The following is a 20,382-nucleotide window of genomic DNA, read 5'->3' on the forward strand; positions in this document are numbered from 1 at the left end:
TTTTATTGTGAATATTCATGAGATGCAAAGCTGATTGTCCCCCCTCCTGCCCATGATGTGGAGGCCAGATTCATACTGGGGGCATACCCATTACCAGAAATTACTTTTGTACTCTTTGTCCCCTTCTATTAGGATTTAAACCCTCCCAATTAAGGGAATCAACTGCCAATGAGGATTTGCAAAGTACCTCCTTCATGTTCAATTAAATAGGTTATCAGCACCTACTCTACATCAAGAGTTTATACTGATGGGTGGCACCCCTTGTAAGCACAGAGCCATCTGGAAAACCCAGTAGAGTACTGAAAATCAAATATATTTGTGAAAAATACAAAGTCAGATCGAAGGGCATGATATGTGTTTAAGAAATATCAAGTAATCATGAACAAGTCATTTCTCCATGTACAGATGAGTTTCCTCTGTTACATGACAGAACTGGAACAGGTGACCTCTACAATCCCATCCAGCTCCAACACACAGTGACTCTGAAACTCCCAGCCCAAGCACAGTAGGGAATACAAAACTACTCTGAGTAACAGGATCAGGACTAATGGTATCAAAGAGAATAAATACAATTCAGCATACAAAGAAAAGCAAAAGTCTCTAAAGGAATTTGGTAAGGGGCAAGAGCAGTGAAGGCTAGAGAACTTCTGCATTTGGATAAGGCTACTTCGAGTATGTGTAACTTGGGTGAATCTTGAAACATGAAAAAGATGTGGATAGGCAGAGAAGAGGAGGGAGAGCCTTCCAGATGAAAATAATAGCACAATTAAATTCAGAAAAGGAAAAATGAGCACAAATGTAGCATCAGTTATGTTTCCCAAATAAATCTGTGCTACTTATTCTAAATTGCATTTATAATAATAAGCTAAACTGCCAATTTCATTATTATTTTTAATGTTGTAAGATCTGGAAAGTCTTTCTTTCGTTGTTGAAAGAGAGCTGATGATTTACAATTTCGTGTGCAAATAGCTTTTCCCACCATAACTAAATGTGCCTTAATGTACATGCCATTATTAAAATTGCCATTATTACAACAACATGGATGGACCTAGAGAGAATTATATTAAGTGAAACGTGTCAGGCACAGAAAGAGAAATACCACATGTTCTCACTTATTTGTGGGAGCTAAAAATAAATAAAGAAGTACACAAATAACTTGGTGGGGGGGGAGAAGACACAATAATTACAATTCCTTGAAGTTGATATGACAAGCGAACAGAAAGGACATTGTTAGGAGGGAGGGGGGAGAGGGAGGAGGGAGGGAGGTTTCGGTGATGGGCCACAATAATCAACCACTTTGTATATTGATAAAATAAAATAAAATTAAAAAATAATAATAATAAAAAAAATAATAGAAAGTTGCCATTATTAAAATGATGGTTTATTGTTGACCATTTTGATATTCAATCCCATTATGATAAGTGCTGGCTGTATCTCATCTTCCCACCAAGACCAGCAACATTATTATGATTAATGAAATTCCTTTATATATCATCTAGAGTAATGGCATAACTAAAATCACAACTCCTTGATTTTATTAAGACATGTGAACAGACATGATGTTGATGGGGGGGAAGAGGGAGAGAGAGGGAGGAAAAGGAGGAATTGATAAAGGGACACAAAAATCAACTATATTACTATATTGTATATTGATAAATTAAAATAAAAAAACTTAAAACAGATTTCAAATTGATGTCCATATTGCCTTATAAATAATAGTCTAGAATAATAAAGAACATAAAAGAACATCTTTAAATTTTAAAATGCAAGATTTATTAAATCTAACTTTAAAAAATATTTTAAATTTAGAAAAATAAAATTACATCAGATTAAGATATAAAGTCTTTATTTATATCTTTACATAAGATAAAGCACGTCTGCTTTACTTATGATTATGAATGATGGTACCAAAAATGTTTGTAACCTCCACTCTTGACCTTCTTAAACACTATCTTCTGATTCTTGGACATACTGCTCAGGTAAATAGGGAAAAATTTCATTTCGTTGATAAACTCTGTTCTAATATTATCAAAAAAATTCTCATTTCTTTCAAAGCAATTATTTCAAACATGCACATTTACCCTGCATTGTTGCTGACTGCAGTTAGTCCTTTTACTCCAGTCTTTAGTAAAGCTCCTATAAGATTCTCTGGAATTCCACACAGCCCGAAACCTGTAATAAACCCAAAAGATAAACAATTTATGAAGAGGGTAATTTTCCTTCAGGTAAATGTGTGTGCTATTCTTTTTAATACATAAGAAAAAAAATGAAGCACATTATTAGATCTATTAAGTAAAATGCACAGAAATGTCAGCAACTCAATAAACGGTCATATAGGTATATCCAATTGTTTTATACCATTATATATATAGCACCAGATACTGCTATCAAATCTTTGAATCACAAATATAAAGTCAAATGCAAATACAACCTGTTTATATGGCTACATACTACTTATCTTGCATTTAACTACATACGTATTATTGTGCCACTTTATAATTCACCTCTCATATAGTTACTTTTTCAAGCATATTTGTTTTATATGCCTGAGTAGATTTTGCAGTATTGGAGGCCTAAGCTAATAACTCTCATTTCTTACATTGTCCACAATTCCTCAAAAAGTTCTGGGTTTGAAAAGGACATTCAATTATCAGTTCAGTGAATGAATGAATGGAAAACAGCCCTATATATAAGCCTCGATCGCATTTAAAAGAATCAAGTTTAGTGAGTTTAATGCAAGTTTAATGAGTGTGAGGCAGTGATTCTAAAAGACATTCCAAACAAGAAGAAGCAATAGAACTTGGGCGGGGGGCGGGGGGGGGAGACAACACAGATAGATGCTCATGTGTACTCTATCTCATAATATAAGGAGCAATAAAAGAAGTGGCTAGGTGTGAGCTGATGAAATCAATGCAAATGTTTCAAGTTAAACAGAACTCCCAAGGAACTAGGGATTTTTCAAAGGTACTAATAAGATATTGTCACTTGGAAGATTCAGTTTTCAAAATAATAGGGAAAAAAAAAATCTCTCAGTCTAAAAGTCTATGGCCATACCACCCTGAACAGGCCCAATCTCATCTGATCTTGGAACTTAAGCAGGGTCAGGCCTGGTTGGTACTTGGATGGGACAAAAAAAAAAAAAAAAAAAAACCACAAAAAGAAAGAAAAAGTAAAATATTAATTGTTAAACCTTGTAAGCTTTCAGGAAGGGGACACTGTAATAAAATAATAGATAACATAATACGCAATAAACACACAAAAAATAAATGGTGAATAAATAACTAAATAGTAAACTAATTTGCATTTCTAATCTACATAGCTTTGTCACTGTGATTACCCTGCTTCCCTAAAAACATAAGAACATTACCATAAAAAGGAAAACAATATTATCACTCACCACCAACCAGAACCTTTGCACCATCAGGGATGTCTTTTACAGCTTCCACTGGATCTGTATAAAATTTGGTATGGCAACGAGTACTGGTTGAAAAGTAGCAGACACAGTGCTAAAACGTTAAAACATATTTTTAAGTGAATAATCATTTGAAAATACAGCTTTACTTTGCATGCACAGCAATTTGGTCAGATTTCTACATGCAACAATAATTTCATTATCCCCTTTTTATATACATTTTTTAATTGACAAGTAAAAATTGCATATATTCACTGCATACAACATGATGCTTTGGGAGAGATATATACTGTGGAATGCCTAAATCAAGCTATTCAACATATGCGTTTCCTTACGTACTTACAATTGTTTTGTGGTGAGAACACTTAAAAATCCATTCTCTTAGCAATTTTTAAGTATACAATAAATGCTTATTAACTGTAGTCACCATGATGCACAATAGATCTCTTGAACTTATTCCTCCTGTCTATCTGAAATTTTGTGTCCTTTGACCAACAACTCCTCAATCTTCTACCCCCAGCCTCTGGTAACCACCATATTACCCTTATGTTTCTATGACACTATTCCCTCTTTAGAATAGCTCTGCTTTAAGTGGTTCATCCTTAAAAACAAAATGGACATACTCTCACTAGAGTTCCCTTGTGATCGATATCCTCTAACTGTGTCATTTGTGGCAACCCAAAAGAATAAAAGTAGATAATACATTTACTGGAATTCAAATTCATAATAACGGTGTCATTAAGCATCAATTTCTGATAGTAACCTAAATCTTCCACTCAATTCACAAATATTTACTAAGAACGTACTATGTGCTAAATTTTGTGCTATTTACTCCAGCACAGTATTAAGACATGACTGCTGCTCTCCAGGAAATTAAGTACAATGTAATCAATGCTACAAATACCTACACAGTTGGGCCCCTTATCCAATCTTAGGTGTCAGAGAATGCCTTCTAAAGGGATAAGTCAAGAACAGCATACAAAACTACTCATCTCTCCACAAGGCTTGAGTTTATGGATGCTGTAGAAAAGTAGCAAATTATTATCTACAAGGAAGGCATGGCTAACCTTACCACAGTGTGCTATTTGGTCCCAAGTAAGTCATCTAATGAGCATCCATAAGCAATCAGTCATAAACTATTTCTCTCTTTATACTTTATCTACAATATAGATAAGATAAAATGAGAAAGCAGATTCTAGAGCAATCACTCACTCATACTCAACATCACTTCTCCTCTATTTTCATTATATATTCAACCTAAAAAGACAGGGAGTAGAGACAGTAACATCTGAATCCTGATTCACTGTCACCTTAACAAGCCCAGTTGTAAGCTCATAACCACTGCCCAACAGAGTCTCCCAGACAGACACAACCTGATGTAACCAAGGAAATAGCATAAATGAGTGTCTATCATTTTTTTCTTCCTCTAAAAACGCCTTTCAAGCGGAAACTGGAAGGGCCAGGAAAAAGAGAATTTACCACTAAGACTACTATCTGCTAATCTCTTGGTATTACTTTAACAAATCCTGAAAACAGCAATGAAAAACAAATCTTATTTCCCAATTTCCCTGGAACATGCAGAATACTCCAAGTCCTCAGCTGGGCTCAGGGGACAAGTCATCTCTGACTTGGAGGAGAGTGGCTTTTATTGGAATTTTGAAAGAGAAAGAGAACACTAACCAGAAAAACCCACTCAACTATGTATTTCCAGTGGGGTCAACTTTTGAGAATCCCAACTTGACTTGGAGAAGTTCTACCACTTGGCAGTGAAGGAAGGGCTCCCCTCACCCTCAATTAAAACATATGAAACTTGGCAGTAAGTTCAATGAGGTGGTGCCCAAGAGTCTATATTTTTCTCAAGTACCCCCCAAGTAATTTGGATTTGTGATCATCCAAAACTCACTGCTTTAGAAATCATCTACCCTGAGCTGGCCGGTCAGCTGAGTTGGTGAGAGCATGATACTAATAACAGCAGCAAGATCTGGGGTTTGATCCCTGAACCAGCCAGCCACAAAAAAAAGAAAGAAAAAATAAATCATCTATCACAACTACTGAATGGGAAGACTGAGGCCTAGAAAGTGAAAGGAACTTGCCCAAATCACCCTGCAAATGAGCAACTGACCCCAGGCCAGAAAAGAAAATGGGACTCCTCCTACGTTCCACTAAAAACGGGATGAGGGAGAAGCACGTGAAAGATGCCATTTCACATCTGATCGCTTCTCCTTATGCTGTAAACATTTCCCTTATATGGAGCCCCACACCAATGAATCAAAAATAACATTTTCATAGTTATATCTGTGAGGAAATGGCTATTAATATTCTCCCTCTCCTTTTAGAGAGCTGAGGAATTTTCTCTCTAATTACATTGCCCATTTGCAAATTGTATTCACTACCCAGTGCTCCAATTTGTGCTACCCCTGAAGAAATTATGATGAATAAATGTGTTCCTGGAAATAAAATAAAATAAAAAGAATTAGAGAATCCCTAGTATGCAACCCTTAATGAATTAGTGTCCCTAAACATTCCATTCCACATCAAAGCTGGCTAACATCACAAAAAGAGAGACACCCAGAAATTACGTACTTCTTAATGGAAGAACACACCGTCACTTACAAAGTATTTTTGCCAAAAAAGAACTGCACTTGAATCTTATCAGGCCTCTAGATCCAACTCCCAATTTACAGGAAACATAGGTAACAGAGAAACTCATTAAGCTACACCATGGGATGCAATCAGCAAAATCCAGACGGTGGAAAACTCTTTAAGATTAATGACTCTATTGCTTCAACAAGTAAACTGGAAAGAGAAAAAAAAAGAGAGAGAGAGGGCAACCTATATACTAAAGGAAAATTACAAAAAGCACCAACCAAATGCAATGGGACCTTATTTGGATCCTAATTCAAATAAAGAATCTGTTAAAACAACAAACAAAAATCCTTTCATAAAATGTGCCAAGTAGTACAAAAGACTATTTAAAGGAACTTTACTAAGAGAAAGTCAAATGAGAGTTGCAATGGTAGAGGTTACACAGATGACTTTTGTCCTTTTAAATTTCAATCTTAGTCAAAGTCAGGTGAGGAGGGTGGTATAAGCTAGCACACAGCCCAAACCCTGGGAAATATGTCTTGGATATTAGATAGATGGATAGAAAGGAAAGGGCTTGAGCCACAAAGAGCTTTCTTCTCTCTTCTATCTTCAAGTAGCAAGGACTCATTTGTTTCTGTTTTAAACACACACACACACACGCACGCACACGCACACGCACACGCACACTCATATATTTTTAATCTTGGAAATTAAAAGTTTGATAGTCTTAATAAACAGGCCTACGGAAGGATCATAAAATTGAGGTTACCTCCCAGAAAAAAGAAAGAAATACACAGATAACTAATCCAACCAAATTTTTCACATCAAGTTTCAGAAGCTTAGAAAGATCTTATAAGGCATGATCCAAAACTGTTAAAGCAAGACCAGACCCAAGGTTTTGACCTTCTATCACACTGGTCCTTCTACCACAATATGCTCCTCTCCATGTTTTTGGAAAGCCCTCTATTGAATTCTACTTCTATCTCACTGTTTATATACAACAAATCTTAAGGAGTGTCCTATTTTTTCATGTCTAACTCTGTTCATAAGTCATTATCTCTACCTAAGAGTGAAGAGGCAGGGCCTTAGCAGGAAGAGGAAGAAAATTATAGAATTCCTCTACACCTGAACATTTGGCAGGTGGGGGGTGGGGTGAGATCACCCTGACCTATTTCTCTGCAGGCTAAGAAACATGAATCCCATAGAAAAGTTAGAAGAAAACTCATTTCCCCTATATGCCCACAGAGGCTTTTTAGATTCATGAAGAGAAACAAAAGCATATGACCATAGATTTGTCAGGAATTGCATCCTTTGTTTAATCTCATAATTGTTTTTTTGTTTGTTTTTTTCTTTTTTAGCAGCTGGCAGGTACATGGATGGAACCCCAAACACTGGTGTTATCAGCACCGCACTCTAACCAACTGAGCTAACCGGCCAGCCTAGCTGATAATTAGTGTTTTCATTACAAATCGTCAGAAATTACCGAGGAGCTAGGCCCACAATCCCTCCCCCACCAAAAAAAAACCTCAGAAGTATTTTAGAAAAGATATAAGTTTACCCAGGTAACCAAAACCTAAAAGCAATGAGAATGACTATGTTCCCAGGGAATGTAAGAAGGGCTCGAGATAATGAAGAGCTTGCAGGGGCTCAACTTTGGTTTTTTCATTATTCATACCTTCAGTTAACATCTGTTATCTGTTATATTGACATTTGATATCTATTTACTGAGAAACCAACTTTTACTACAATGGTTTTTGTCCTCACAAAACTTACCACCTAGTTTGGGAGACAGTGTGGCATAATAGGCCACACTTAGGGTCAAAAATACCCTAGTTTCAAAGCCACAGTTGTATGACCCTGAGAAAACTACTTAACCACATGGTCTCTGACGGGGGGTGAGGGGGGTGAACGGGGACTTATTTTAAGTTTACAAGGAGATGATAATATGTACAGAAGCCCTGTTCCAGGACTACAGAAGATACCCAGGGGATAGTAGCTTCCTTTGGGGAAGACAACTTTTCCTCTATTCCCTCCATGGCAGTAAGATCAACCTATCATTTATTGGAGTTTAGTTTCAATTTTTAACCTCCACCCTCTGCCCTACACAGACATACACGAACATACACACATCACTGATGTTACAAAAAACAATTTTAACATGACTATCTATTATACTTTATATAACACAATTTCATGAAAAAAAAAAACCTGTGCACCAGCTGCTACCAAAATAAATAAATAACCTTCAAGATTGCAGAGATTACCTGAAAGAATGAAGCAATGAATAAACAGCCTTGACATCTATTCTGGAAACCATTTATTTCACCCAGGTCTTCCTTTATATTCACATAAAGTATTTCATTTTGGTTTTCCACTTTCCTACCTTCAGCAGCATTCCATTTTATTGTTGTTACTAATTTCTGCTATTACAGTTGGGAGAGGGAAACAGTAACAACTGTGCACTCAAAAGTAAGACATAATCAAAATTCTTACAGTGCAAAAATGTTTGTACTAAATCTACTTCTCCCTTTAAAATCCTCTCCACTTCACCCTGTCCTCTACTTTGAATTCTCACACTTAACTTCTGAAGTCTTAGTCCACTGTTGAATCAAAATTCTATCTCATGACTTCCTAACCTCAAATCTCCTTCCTTTCTAAACACTTCTACCATTACTTCTTTTACCTAAATTCCTTTTTCCTGTCATTCATTCTGACAATCTTTCAGTGAAAATCCACATGGCATACTGCTTTTTTATTTTTAAATAAACCTGTCTTAATGGTACAGAACTGTACCCCCAGGTGATATCTACTTGTCACCTTACAGTTAAATAAATCATGGCACAGCAAGGTCGATATTGTCCACTTCAGTGTCAGAGTTTGATAAACAGAAGTGGAGAGGAGAAGCCAAATGCAGAGAGGTGAAGTAGAACCATGTAAGAAGGAGAGGCAGTAACACGCGGGTGGAGGCGCACACTCAGGGACTTGTGCGGAGTATGCTGTCACCGCCAAGCAGGGGGTACTCTGTGTCGAAATGCCCTAGCTGTCCAGCAGTGGACCAGAGCCTGCCAAAGGCAGAGTGATCATCTTGACCTTAACACAGAACTAAACACTGCCAATTAGGCGCTTGTGACATGAGTAAACCTCAAGGATCAAGGAGCTTACGGGAAGTTACTGACACTAGGCAATTCTCTACAGCAGTGGCGCGCTGTTTCCAAGGGAACGTACATGTTCTGATCCGACGTTGGAGGGATGCTCAAAGCTCTAAAGGAGCACAGACGAAGGAGGGACTCATCCTTCCTGGTGGATCAGAAAGCTTGAGGAGTTTGCCAGGAGTTAAAATACTAATCAGGAATGGGGATTCCAGATGGGGAAGCTACATGAGTAAAGGTACAGAGAGACTAAGAGGAGGGCTCGTCGATGATCTCAGCAGTTAATACATGGTGTTATAACATCAAGGTCAAGGGTTTGGATCCCCGGACTGGCCAGCCGCCAAAAAAAAAAAAAAAAAAGAAAAGAAAAAAGATCCAGTGGTTGGCATCCTACAGAATTAGGTCTCACGGAGGGAAGATGATAAAGATAAGTTTGATGAAAGAGAAACTGGGGCAGGTTGTACAAGGCCTTAAAGAATACACTACAGAGTTTCAACCTCATCCATCAATAAGGAAGGGACAGCAAAGCTTTTGAAAGAGAGATGTCACAACTTGCAAAATAAAGCCTGAATCAAGAAAAGAACTCATTCTTTCCTTCCTTCATCCATTTGTTCAAAAATAACTATTTTGTACCAACTATACTAAATACTAGGGGTACAGAGTTAAAGCAAATAACTTTAAAGAAAAAAAAAAACACAGGTATAGTCCCTGTGATGATGAAACTTACAAACTAGCAAGCGTATTAGTCACGAAATAATTATGAAAATGCAAACACATTCGTAACATTCAATTGGGGAGCTATGAAAAGGAAATAGATGGTTGTTGGGAAAGAACACCAGGGACAGCACTGAGGGACATTTCAGAAAGAGGTGCACATGTGAAACTTGGTGATCAGCTTGGTGCAGAAAGAAAAGGAGAGGATGGCTCGAAGATTTCCAGCTTACACACTGGATGGATCCTGGTGCTGTTAACCATAATGGAAAAAACAAACAAGAAAGGAAAAAGCCACTTTATGGCTAGTTCATTTTGGGTCAGAAAGAGCTTTAAGTGCTGAGTGACATCCAGGTGGAATTACCCAAAGAGTTGTACCAGAAGGGCTAACTGCAGCTCAGGAGAGTCTGGGGTTAGAGACAGACTTGGGAAAAGATAGTTTGAAGGAAGAGAGGTAGGTAAAGTGTTAACGGTAGTTTTATAATTTTTTCCATTAATAATTTCCTTTGGTAAATGGAAAATTGTATCAAATGCTCCCCCATAGCATTCATAGAGGAATAAAATACCTTAGTCTACTTTAACCAAGGCCCATTCCAATGGCTCTGAAAGTGCAATCCTCAAACCTGCAGCATCACATCACCATGAACTTACTAATGCAAAGTATGGAGATCAGCCCAGGACCTACTAAATTAGAAACTCTGTGGGTAGGCACAGCAATCTGTTTTATACAGCCTCCAGGTAATTCTGAAGCATGCTGAAGTTTGAGAGACACTGGACTTGCCTATCATAAAAAATATTTTTAAATGTTTTAATAACTATCTTTTACCTGTTGGTATGTTTACTAGAAAAACTCCCAATTTTTTATTACAGTAATACTTAAGTTTACTGCTTAAGTTAGCCTGCAGGGTTCTCTCATCCACTTATTAGACATGTGTTGAATGTCTATTCTTTGCAGAGTAGTGTGTAATGTTGAGAGAAACAGAGAATAAGGCATACAATATGATTCCTGCCAACAAGAAACTTTCAGCTGGTTTAGAAGACATTTGAAAAGTTAAACAAGTACACAGGTATTACAGTTCAACAAAAATAGGAGGTGAGGCATGGTAACACCAAGGTCAGGGGTTCAGAAGAAAAAGAAAAGAAAAGAAAAGAAAAAAGAAAAAAGGAGAGAGAAGTGAGTTGAGGATTTAAGCGAAGTGAGGGCACTTACTAAGTGCCAGGAACTGGGGAAACACTCTGGGACTCAAGAGTTGGACTTAGGATAATCAAACCTGAAAGGTGAAAGTCGGCAATCTGATATTGAACTTTCAGTGAGATACAGCAAAACCTTTAATTTGTAGCTCCTTCATCTAAGAGGTCTGCTGGCCTTCAAAAATGGTTAAATGATTATACTCAAGGTGGGAAAACCTCAAAGTGAGTAAATTACACTTAGGCAAATAAGAAACTGCCTACACAAGGAATGTTATTGACCTTGCCTAAGGGTATAGCTGTGTGCTGGTTTGCATCAGCTTCAGCACCCTCAACAAACTGACTGAAGGTCAAATTCCCCTTTAGTAATGCTTTATATATCCAAAGCTATCTGCAGTTATCACAATGCGTCCTAAGCCGCATGTAAGAGTAAAATGATCCAGTTCTGAATCATTCCCTAGCACTTACCAAAGGGGTTTAGGGGCCCCTTTGTGTTCTCAGCTCTCATATCTGATCCGGGAAAGAGAGAAGAGCATTGGGTAGAGGAGTCCTCCGGGAGTACGCGCCCCTATGCAAGACACTCTTCCAAGTTGAGAACTATTATTCGGTGTCCTGGGAAAACAAAATGTTTTCCCTTCCAAGGAAGAGGCTCCCGAGGTTACTAAGGTGGCCAGGGTAAGAACACCCTCCTGAACCTGGCGCTCTGGTCTAGTATTTGGCTCCTAGTAAACCGGACAGGAATACTGCTGGAGCGTGGGCTCACAGGCGGGGACAGTGCATAGCGCAAAAACACTCATCAGTTAACAATCCACAGTAAAAGTACCTCCGGATACCACTCGGTGGGGAGTCGTTAGTAAATGTGTAACAAAGGCCACTAATCTGGATCCGAGGGACCTCGAGAGAAGGGGCGTCCGCGCCCACAGACCGCGAGGAGCCACCGTCAGACCTCAACAAGTTTCCCCGCTTGCCGGGCAAGCAGCCCAGACGAGCGCTCCAGTCCGCTGGGCGGCACAACCATGCAGGGGAAGACCGGGCGCGGCACCCCACCCCCGCCGCGCCCAGCATCCGCCCCCTTGGAGGCGAACTGGCGCCGAGCTGTGGCTAACCCGGTTCCGGGCCTCTACCGGCGTCTATGCTCGTGATCCCCCGTGTGGGGCGCAAATCTACCTCCTGCTGCCTCCACCCCTTTTCCTCCATAAACTGGCGCATTCCTCGCCCCGCTCGGCCCGCCAGAGCCTCCTCCTAAGCTTAGGCGGGCGCGGCGAGTACTGGAGGCTGCCCGCGTGCTGGGGACGCGTGACCGGGAGACGCGGGCGAGCCCCGCAGGGCGCGGTGGCGCTGCCAGGCGTCCTCCTGCCCCTTCTCGGCCGCTCGGCGCGCTTCTTTGTCGCGTCTCGCCCCAGCGGGGAAGGAGATGCAGAACGTCAACCGCAGACCCGGCGAGGCCGGCACACGTCGGCGCGTCTGCGCGCCCGGGCACCGTGGGAACCACGGATGCCAGCTCCTGGGCTGGGGAGGGTGGGTATGGGCAGAGGAGGAAAAGCGGGCACCGCTCGGGGTTTCGTTCGCGTCCTTCCTGCGCGTGGCCCTCCCCTTCGCCCGCACTTTACCTTGGACCAGGCGCCCCTGGAGCCGCGGGCGGAGGCGCAGAGCCATGGCCCGCAGGAGAGGAGTTTGAGAGCCGCCATCTTCGGGGCCTGGCTGCGGGAGGAGGCGGCGGGCTGGGGCGCGCGTGTGAGTGTGTCAGAGCGCGTTGCCCCAGCCGCCTCCGCGTCACTGGGAAGGAAGGCGCGCAGGGGGCGGGCTGGAGGCTCGACCGCGCGTCGCTGACGCCCGCTGCCGGCTGCCGGCTGCCGCCTTACACAGAAGTGAGGCTGGGAGCAGCCGGCGGCCAGTTCCTCTCCCGGGTCCCGGCGTATTCGAGGCCGCTGTGTTGGCGTGCACTTGCCGCCGCAGCCTTTACAGGTCGCTCCTTTAGCTTTGATGGCTCGCGGGTGTCCGCCTTCTCCTAGGTCAGAGATGAGCCTTGGCCTAGGGGTCGGGCCCTCCAGGCGCGAGACGGTCTCCCGCGGAGCTTGTCGCTTTTCCAAGTCAGTATCTGATGTGGACTGCAGAGGGCCACCTCGAGCTGTTTCCCTGTCTGGACAACGTTCCCATTTCTACCACTTCTCGGCCCTTTCTCCCCACACCTGGCCCTGATTAGGTAGGGTAAATTTGCTCTGAGAACCTGCCAAGAATTATCTGCCAAGAGGTGTGACCAGCCAGGCCTGCAGAGGGACAAAATTAGGACTGGGGCTCTGGGACCTGAGTTTAGCACACTTTCTCCTTCATCTCCATCATCCAAGTCTACATGCTTCAGGATCTTTCTGGAGCTTGAGTCCAGCAATCGCAGATATTATTCAACAGATGCAGACATAAAGATATGTATATTCCTTTGACTGACCTCAGGCAATTCACATAACTTTCCTAAGCCTTGGTGTCACCTACAAATTAGAATTGCTTATTGCTGTGGGTTAAATGTGTCCCCCAAAAGTTCATGTATTGGAAACTTGACCCCCATTGTAACACTGTTAAGAGGGTGAGAAATCAAATTGTCGTATTTGAAAGGTGGGGCCTTTAACAGGTGATTAGATTGTGAGGACTATGACCTTGTGAGTGGATTGATCCATTCATGGAGTAATAGGTATGATTCTGATGGTTTTATAAGGAGAGTAGGTGAGCAGGTTAGCTCTCTTGCTCATCCTATTCTCACCATGTGACATCCTGGTCCCCACGGAACCCTGTAGAGTGTTCCACCCAGCAGAAGGCTCTCAATAGATGTGTTCCCTGAACCTTGGACTTCCCAGCCTCCAAAATTGTAAGAAATAAATTTCGTTTCTTTATAAATTATCCACTTTTGGGTATTCTGTTATAAGCAACAGAAATGAACCAATACACTTAATAATGCTCAGAACTGTCATAAGGTTTATATGAGATAATTAATGGAAAGCTTCTGGCCCCATTATAAGCACTGAAAATGTTAGATGTTGTCATAAATTTATTCTAGTTGTGGAGGTGTATTGGCCTGGCATATGCATACTCAACGAGCCTTATCTTTTGACCAGCTTCCTGAGGTCATAAGTCTTATTTCTTCAGAACCATCTATGCACTTAGCAGAGTGGAAAAACCAGGTGGAAGCTCAATAAACATTTTATTTGATTAAGGGCTGACCAATTCCTGGGAATGTGACTGTTAGTTTTGAACCAAAGCAAAGCACACAAGAAAATTAAATGAGATTTTAGCTTCCTTAGCAAATACACTAAAGCAATGAACAATAACAGTACAGTTTAAAGTCTGTTCATAAAAGGATTTGCCCTTTCATGGTAGTCTTTTAACTCCAAACTCTTTCTCTTTCTTGTGAATATTATAATTTTAGTCAAAATCAATGAGGGAATAAAAATACCAAGTTAGACTATTCAAATACATAAGAGAAATTAACTCACCAATGCTTGGTATTTCAACACATTTTAAGAGGTGGGATTAAGGGGAAATTCAAGAATTAGAACTGAAGACCCATAACTAGTAATAATACAGCCTGTAACAGCTGTTGAACTGCAATTTACAGAATGTGCCAAACCTGACATTCTGATCGGATCTCCTTTTCCACTTTTGTCTTTCCACAGGGCACATGGAATGGAAAAACAGCATTGGCAACTTTGTTTGTGGCCATATGACTCACTCTTGGCTGGCTTCACTCTGTACCTCTTGGATGAGGAAAACAGATTTTAAGTTTTGTATTCTGTGTAATTAACTAAGTTTGTGAAAAAAATTAGTTTCATTAGTATATGGTCAAAAACACACTGTACCGTACTTTTGATGACTCTATGACTTTATTTTATACTTTTTAAATAATGCATGCATATCTTCAGCATGAACAAACTACAGAAAAATTCTTGTGTACAGATTTCCTCTCTAGTTTCAAAAGCCATTTCAATTTTAATCTCTGTGTAAAATTCTACTTCTTTTAAATATCTGAACTTTTCTGAAGTTGCTTTGAAGGGCATTTTGTGGCAAATATATCATATTCTGAAAACTTTTCTTTGTGGACTCTTACAGAGCTTAACTTCCACTCTCTGAAGAACTGGGAGAATTGAACCCAAAGCCTCTTAATAAAAGGTCTGATTCCAGACAGGCAATGAGGAAAGTTTATTTTGTGTTGTTATAATGTGTGTGTGTGTGTGTGTAGGTATGTATGAATGACACCTTTTTATCAGAAGAATGCAAGCAATGTGTCAGAGTTAGATTGTAAATCATCACTTTTTGCTTCAGGGGTTTCATTTAATTCTCATAAGATGTGATGCATTAGCATCTCTCATTACTGAAAAATAGAAAATTCTGCACTTGCTCGCAGTTGATGGCATATTCCTCCAGGTTGGTAATTAGGAATGTCTGAAAACTTGTTTTTCAAATGTTGTTTGACTGGCTTAACTAGTACTAGGAGTTTTTAACTAGGTCATTTGAATCACTTTCAAAAATGCATGCATGTTTTATTTTAAACAATGGTCCTTTAATATAAGGAAAAAATTCCTTCAGTTTTCCCCAGTAGGTTTAAAAAACATAAGTCTGAAATGTTAGATAAATTTGTAACTCCGAGTTGTTTTGTGATGAAAATCATCATCCCCTAATTTGCCTATTTTGTAAGCTTATTATTTTTATAGACCCTTTGAAACAGTGTCTTGTAGTGACTAATGTGTATTTAATATTTGTTCAATGTATAGATAAAAGAATGAATTTTTCCAAAAGTATGGTTTTCTGAGAAAAAAATAAGTACTTGAGATGGTTAGAGAAGGCTCAACTTCTGGAATGAAAATGAAAATTATGTTACGCCTTTAAGGAAATTTAAAGAAGCAAAACACACCAGAGTGATCTTGTATATGTTGGAGTCCGATCACGTTACGTTTGTGTAAAGCCTTTCAGTAGTTTTCCCCATGACCTTTGAGATGCAAAGTTCATGCTTTGTGGACTGGCTGATTAGCTCAGTTGATTAGAGTGTGGTGCTGATAACACCAAGGTCCAGGGTTAGATCCCTGTACCAGCCAGCCACCCCAAAAAATGAATAAAAAATTTTAAAGGATTTTTAAAGTTCGTGCTTCTTAACATGGCATAGAGTGGGATCATCTTTTCTGGTCTTCCTCTCTTCCACACATCTCCTTTATATTCCAAACTTTATGTGCCTCTTGATTTTTACACAGTGAATTCACACAACCTCAGAATCAAGTGTTGATAGCAAAATGGTAAAGAACATGGACTCTGTAGCTAAGTTGCTTAGGTTCAAATTTCATCTCTTCTGTTCCCTAGCTAAGTGGCCTTCTTTGTTACAATAATTAAGGAAAACTTCCAGAATGCCAAAATGTAATGTAATATCTGGACCCGTATCTGTCTGTACTTTTTGAATGTTAAAAGATTATACCTTGTGAATTTATTTATTTCTCAGATGTTGTTTTGGTCTATTCTTGCTGCTATAACAAAATTTTTTTTTTTTTTTCTTTTTTCATCAGTTCTGATTTTTTTTTTTTTTAATTTTATTATGTCGATATACATTGTAGCTGATTATTGCTCCCCATCACCAAAACCTCCCTCCCTTCTCCCTCCCCCCCTCCCCCCCAACAATGTCCTTTCTGTTTGTTTGTTGTATCAACTTCAAATAATTGTGGTTGTTATATCTTCTTCTCCCCCCCCCCGGTTTGTGTGTGTGTGTGTGTATGTGTGTGTGTGAATTTATATATTAATTTTTAGCTCCCTCCAATAAGTGAGAACATGTGGTATTTCTCTTTCTGTGCCTGACTTGTTTCACTTAATATAATTCTCTCAAGGTCCATCCATGTTGTTGCAAATGGCAGTATTTCATTCGTTTTTATAGCTGAGTAGTATTCCATTGTGTAGATGTACCACATTTTCCGTATCCACTCATCTGATGATGGGCATTTGGGCTGGTTCCAACTCTTGGCTATTGTAAAGAGTGCTGCGATGAACATTGGGGAACAGGTATACCTTCGACTTGATGATTTCCATTCCTCTGGGTATATTCCCAACAGTGGGATGGCTGGGTCGTATGGTAGATCTATTTGCAATTGTTTAAGGAACCTCCATACCATTTTCCATAGAGGCTGCACCATTTTGCAGTCCCACCAACAATGTATGAGAGTTCCTTTTTCTTCGCAGCCTCGCCAGCATTTATCGTTCATAGTCTTTTGGATTTTAGCCATCCTAACTGGGGTTAGATGGTATCTCAATGTGGTTTTGATTTGCATTTCCCGGATGCTGAGTGATGTTGAGCATTTTTTCATATGTCTGTTGGCCATTTGGATATCTTCCTTAGAGAAATGCCTACTTAGCTCTTTTGCCCATTTTTTAATTGGGTTGCTTGTTTTCTTCCTGTAAAGTTGTTTGAGTTCCTTATATATTCTGGATATTAATCCTTTGTCAGATGTATATTTTGCAAATATTTTCTCCCACTCTGTTGGTTGTCTTTTAACTCTTTTAATTGTTTCTTTTGCTGTGCAGAAGCTTTTTAGTTTGATATAATCCCATTTGTTTATTTTTCCTTTGGTTGCCCGTGCTTTTGGGGTCGTATTCATGAAGTCTGTGCCCAGTCCTATTTCCTGAAGTGTTTCTCCTATGTTTTCTTTAAGAAGTTTTATTGTCTCAGGGTGTATATTTAAATCCTTAATCCATTTTGAGTTGATTTTAGTATACGGCAAGAGGTATGGATCAAGTTTCATTCTCCTGCATATGGATATCCAGTTGTCCCAGCACCATTTGCTGAAGAGGCAGTCCCTTCGCCACTGAATAGGCTTGATGCCTTTGTCAAAGATCAGCTGACAGTAAGTGTGTGGGTTAATTTCTGGATTCTCTATTCTATTCCATTGGTCAGTGTGTCTGTTTTTATGCCAGTACCATACTGTTTTGGTTATTATAGCTTTGTAGTATAGCTTAAAGTCAGGTAGTGTTATGCCTCCAGCTTTATTTTTTTTGCTCAGCATTGCTTTGGCTATGCGTGGTCTTTTATTGTTCCATATAAATGTCTGGATAGTTTTTTCCATTTCTGAGAAAAATGTCTTTGGAATTTTGATGGGGATTGCATTGAATTTGTATATCACTTTGGGTAGTATGGACATTTTCACTATGTTGATTCTTCCAATCCAAGAGCATGGAATATCTTTCCATCTTCTTGTATCCTCTCTAATTTCTCTCAGCAGTGGTTTGTAGTTCTCATTATAGAGATTTTTCACCTCCTTGGTTAACTCTATTCCTAAGTGTTTTATTTTTTTGGTGGCTATTGTAAATGGGCAGGCTTTCTTGATTTCTCCTTCTGCATGTTCACTATTGGAGAAAAGAAATGCTACTGATTTTTGTGTGTTGATTTTGTATCCTGCTACTGTGCTGAAATCATTTATCAATTCCAACAGTATTTTTGTAGAGGTTTTAGGCTGTTCGATATATAGGATCATGTCATCTGCAAACAGGGACAGTTTGACTTCATCTTTTCCAATCTGGATGCCCTTTATTTCCTTCTCTTCTCTGATTGCTCTGGCTAGTACTTCCAACACTATGTTGAATAGGAGTGGTGAGAGTGGGCATCCTTGTCTAGTGCCTGTTCTTAAAGGAAAAGCTTTCAGCTTTTCCCCATTCAGGATGATATTGGCAGTGGGTTTGGCATATATGGCTTTAATTATGTTGAGATACTTTCCCTCTATACCTAACTTATAGAGGGTCTTTGTCATGAATGAGTGCTGAACTTTATCAAATGCTTTTTCAGCATCTATAGAGATGATCATATGGTCCTTGTGTTTGAGTTTATTAATATGGTGTATCACATTTATTGATTTGCGTATGTTGAACCAACCTTGCATCCCTGGGATGAATCCCACTTGATCGTGATGAATAATTTTTCGTATGTGTTGCTGTATTCTGTTTGCTAGTATTTTAGTGAGGATTTTTGCATCTATATTCATCAAGGATATCGGCCTGTAGTTTTCTTTTTTGGTTATATCTTTACCTGGTTTTGGTATCAGGATGATGTTTGCTTCATAGAATGAGTTTGGGAGATTTGCGTCCGTTTCAATCTTTTGGAATAGTTTGTAAAGAATCGGTGTCAATTCCTCTTTGAATGTTTGGTAAAATTCTGCTGTGAATCCATCTGGTCCTGGGCTTTTCTTTGTTGGGAGCCTTCTGATAACAGCTTCAATCTCCTTTATTGTTATTGGTCTGTTCAAATTTTCTACGTCTTCACGGTTCAGTTTTGGGAGCTTGTGTGTGTCCAGAAATTTATCCATTTCCTCCAGATTTTCAAATTTGTTGGCGTATAGTTGTTTATAGTAGTCTCGAATGATTCCTTGTATTTCAGATGAATCAGTTGTAATATCGCCTTTTTCATTTCTAATTTTTGTTATTTGAGTCTTCTCTCTTCTTTTTTTTGTTAGCCATGCTAATGGTTTGTCAATTTTATTTATCTTTTCAAAAAACCAACTTTTTGATTCGTTGATCTTTTGAATTGTTTTTTGGTTTTCAATTTCATTCAGTTCTGCTCTGATCTTAATGATTTCTTTCCGTCTGCTAACTTTAGGATTGGATTGTTCTTGTTTTTCTAGTTCTTTAAGGTGAAGTGTTACGTTGTTCACTTGCCATCTTTCTATTCTTCTGAAGTGAGCATTTAATGCAATAAATTTTCACCTCAATACTGCTTTTGCAGTATCCCACAGGTTTTGGTATGATGTACCATTGTTTTCATTAGTTTCAATAAACTTTTTGATTTCCTGCTTGATTTCTTCTTGGACCCATATGTCATTAAGTAGAATGCTGTTTAATTTCCATGTGTTTGTATAGTTTCCAGAGTTTTGTTTGTTATTAATTTCTAGTTTTAATCCATTGTGGTCTGAGAAGATACATGGGATAATTGCAATTTTTTTGAATTTATTGAGACTTGATTTGTGACCTAATATGTGATCTATCCTGGAGAATGATCCATGTGCTGATGAGAAGAATGAATATTCTGAGGTTGTTGGGTGGAATGTTCTGTAGATATCTGCCAATTCCAATTGGTCTAGAGTCTTGTTTAGATCTTGTGTTTCTCTACTGATTCTTTGCCTAGATGATCTGTCTAATATTGACAGTGGAGTGTTCAGGTCCCCTGCTATTATGGTATTAGTGTCTATTTCCGTCTTTAGGTCTAATAGAGTTTGTTTTATAAATCTGGCTGCTCCAACATTGGGTGCGTACATATTTATGATTGTTATGTCTTCTTGATGGATCAGTCCTTTTATCATTAAGTAGTGTCCCTCATTGTCTCTTTTTATG

General features: G+C 39.3%; 1 protein-coding gene across 1 annotated transcript in view; it reads right to left on the reverse strand.

Annotated features, from left to right (window-relative positions):
- Positions 1–13,131, reverse strand: part of OXCT1 (3-oxoacid CoA-transferase 1) — a 138,179-nt gene extending 125,048 nt beyond the window's left edge. Inside the window, exons 1-3 of the mRNA XM_063085701.1 lie at positions 12,657–13,131; positions 3,398–3,506; positions 2,082–2,172 (exon numbers count right to left, since the gene is read on the reverse strand). Of these exons, the coding sequence (XP_062941771.1) occupies positions 2,082–2,172; positions 3,398–3,506; positions 12,657–12,734 (278 nt within the window). The 5' untranslated portion in view covers positions 12,735–13,131. The remainder of the gene's footprint in view (positions 1–2,081; positions 2,173–3,397; positions 3,507–12,656) is intronic.
- Between the last annotated feature and the right edge of the window lie 7,251 nt (positions 13,132–20,382).

The sequence above is a fragment of the Cynocephalus volans genome, chromosome 2 (assembly GCF_027409185.1).
Source record: "Cynocephalus volans isolate mCynVol1 chromosome 2, mCynVol1.pri, whole genome shotgun sequence".
Lineage (NCBI taxonomy): Eukaryota > Metazoa > Chordata > Mammalia > Dermoptera > Cynocephalidae > Cynocephalus > Cynocephalus volans.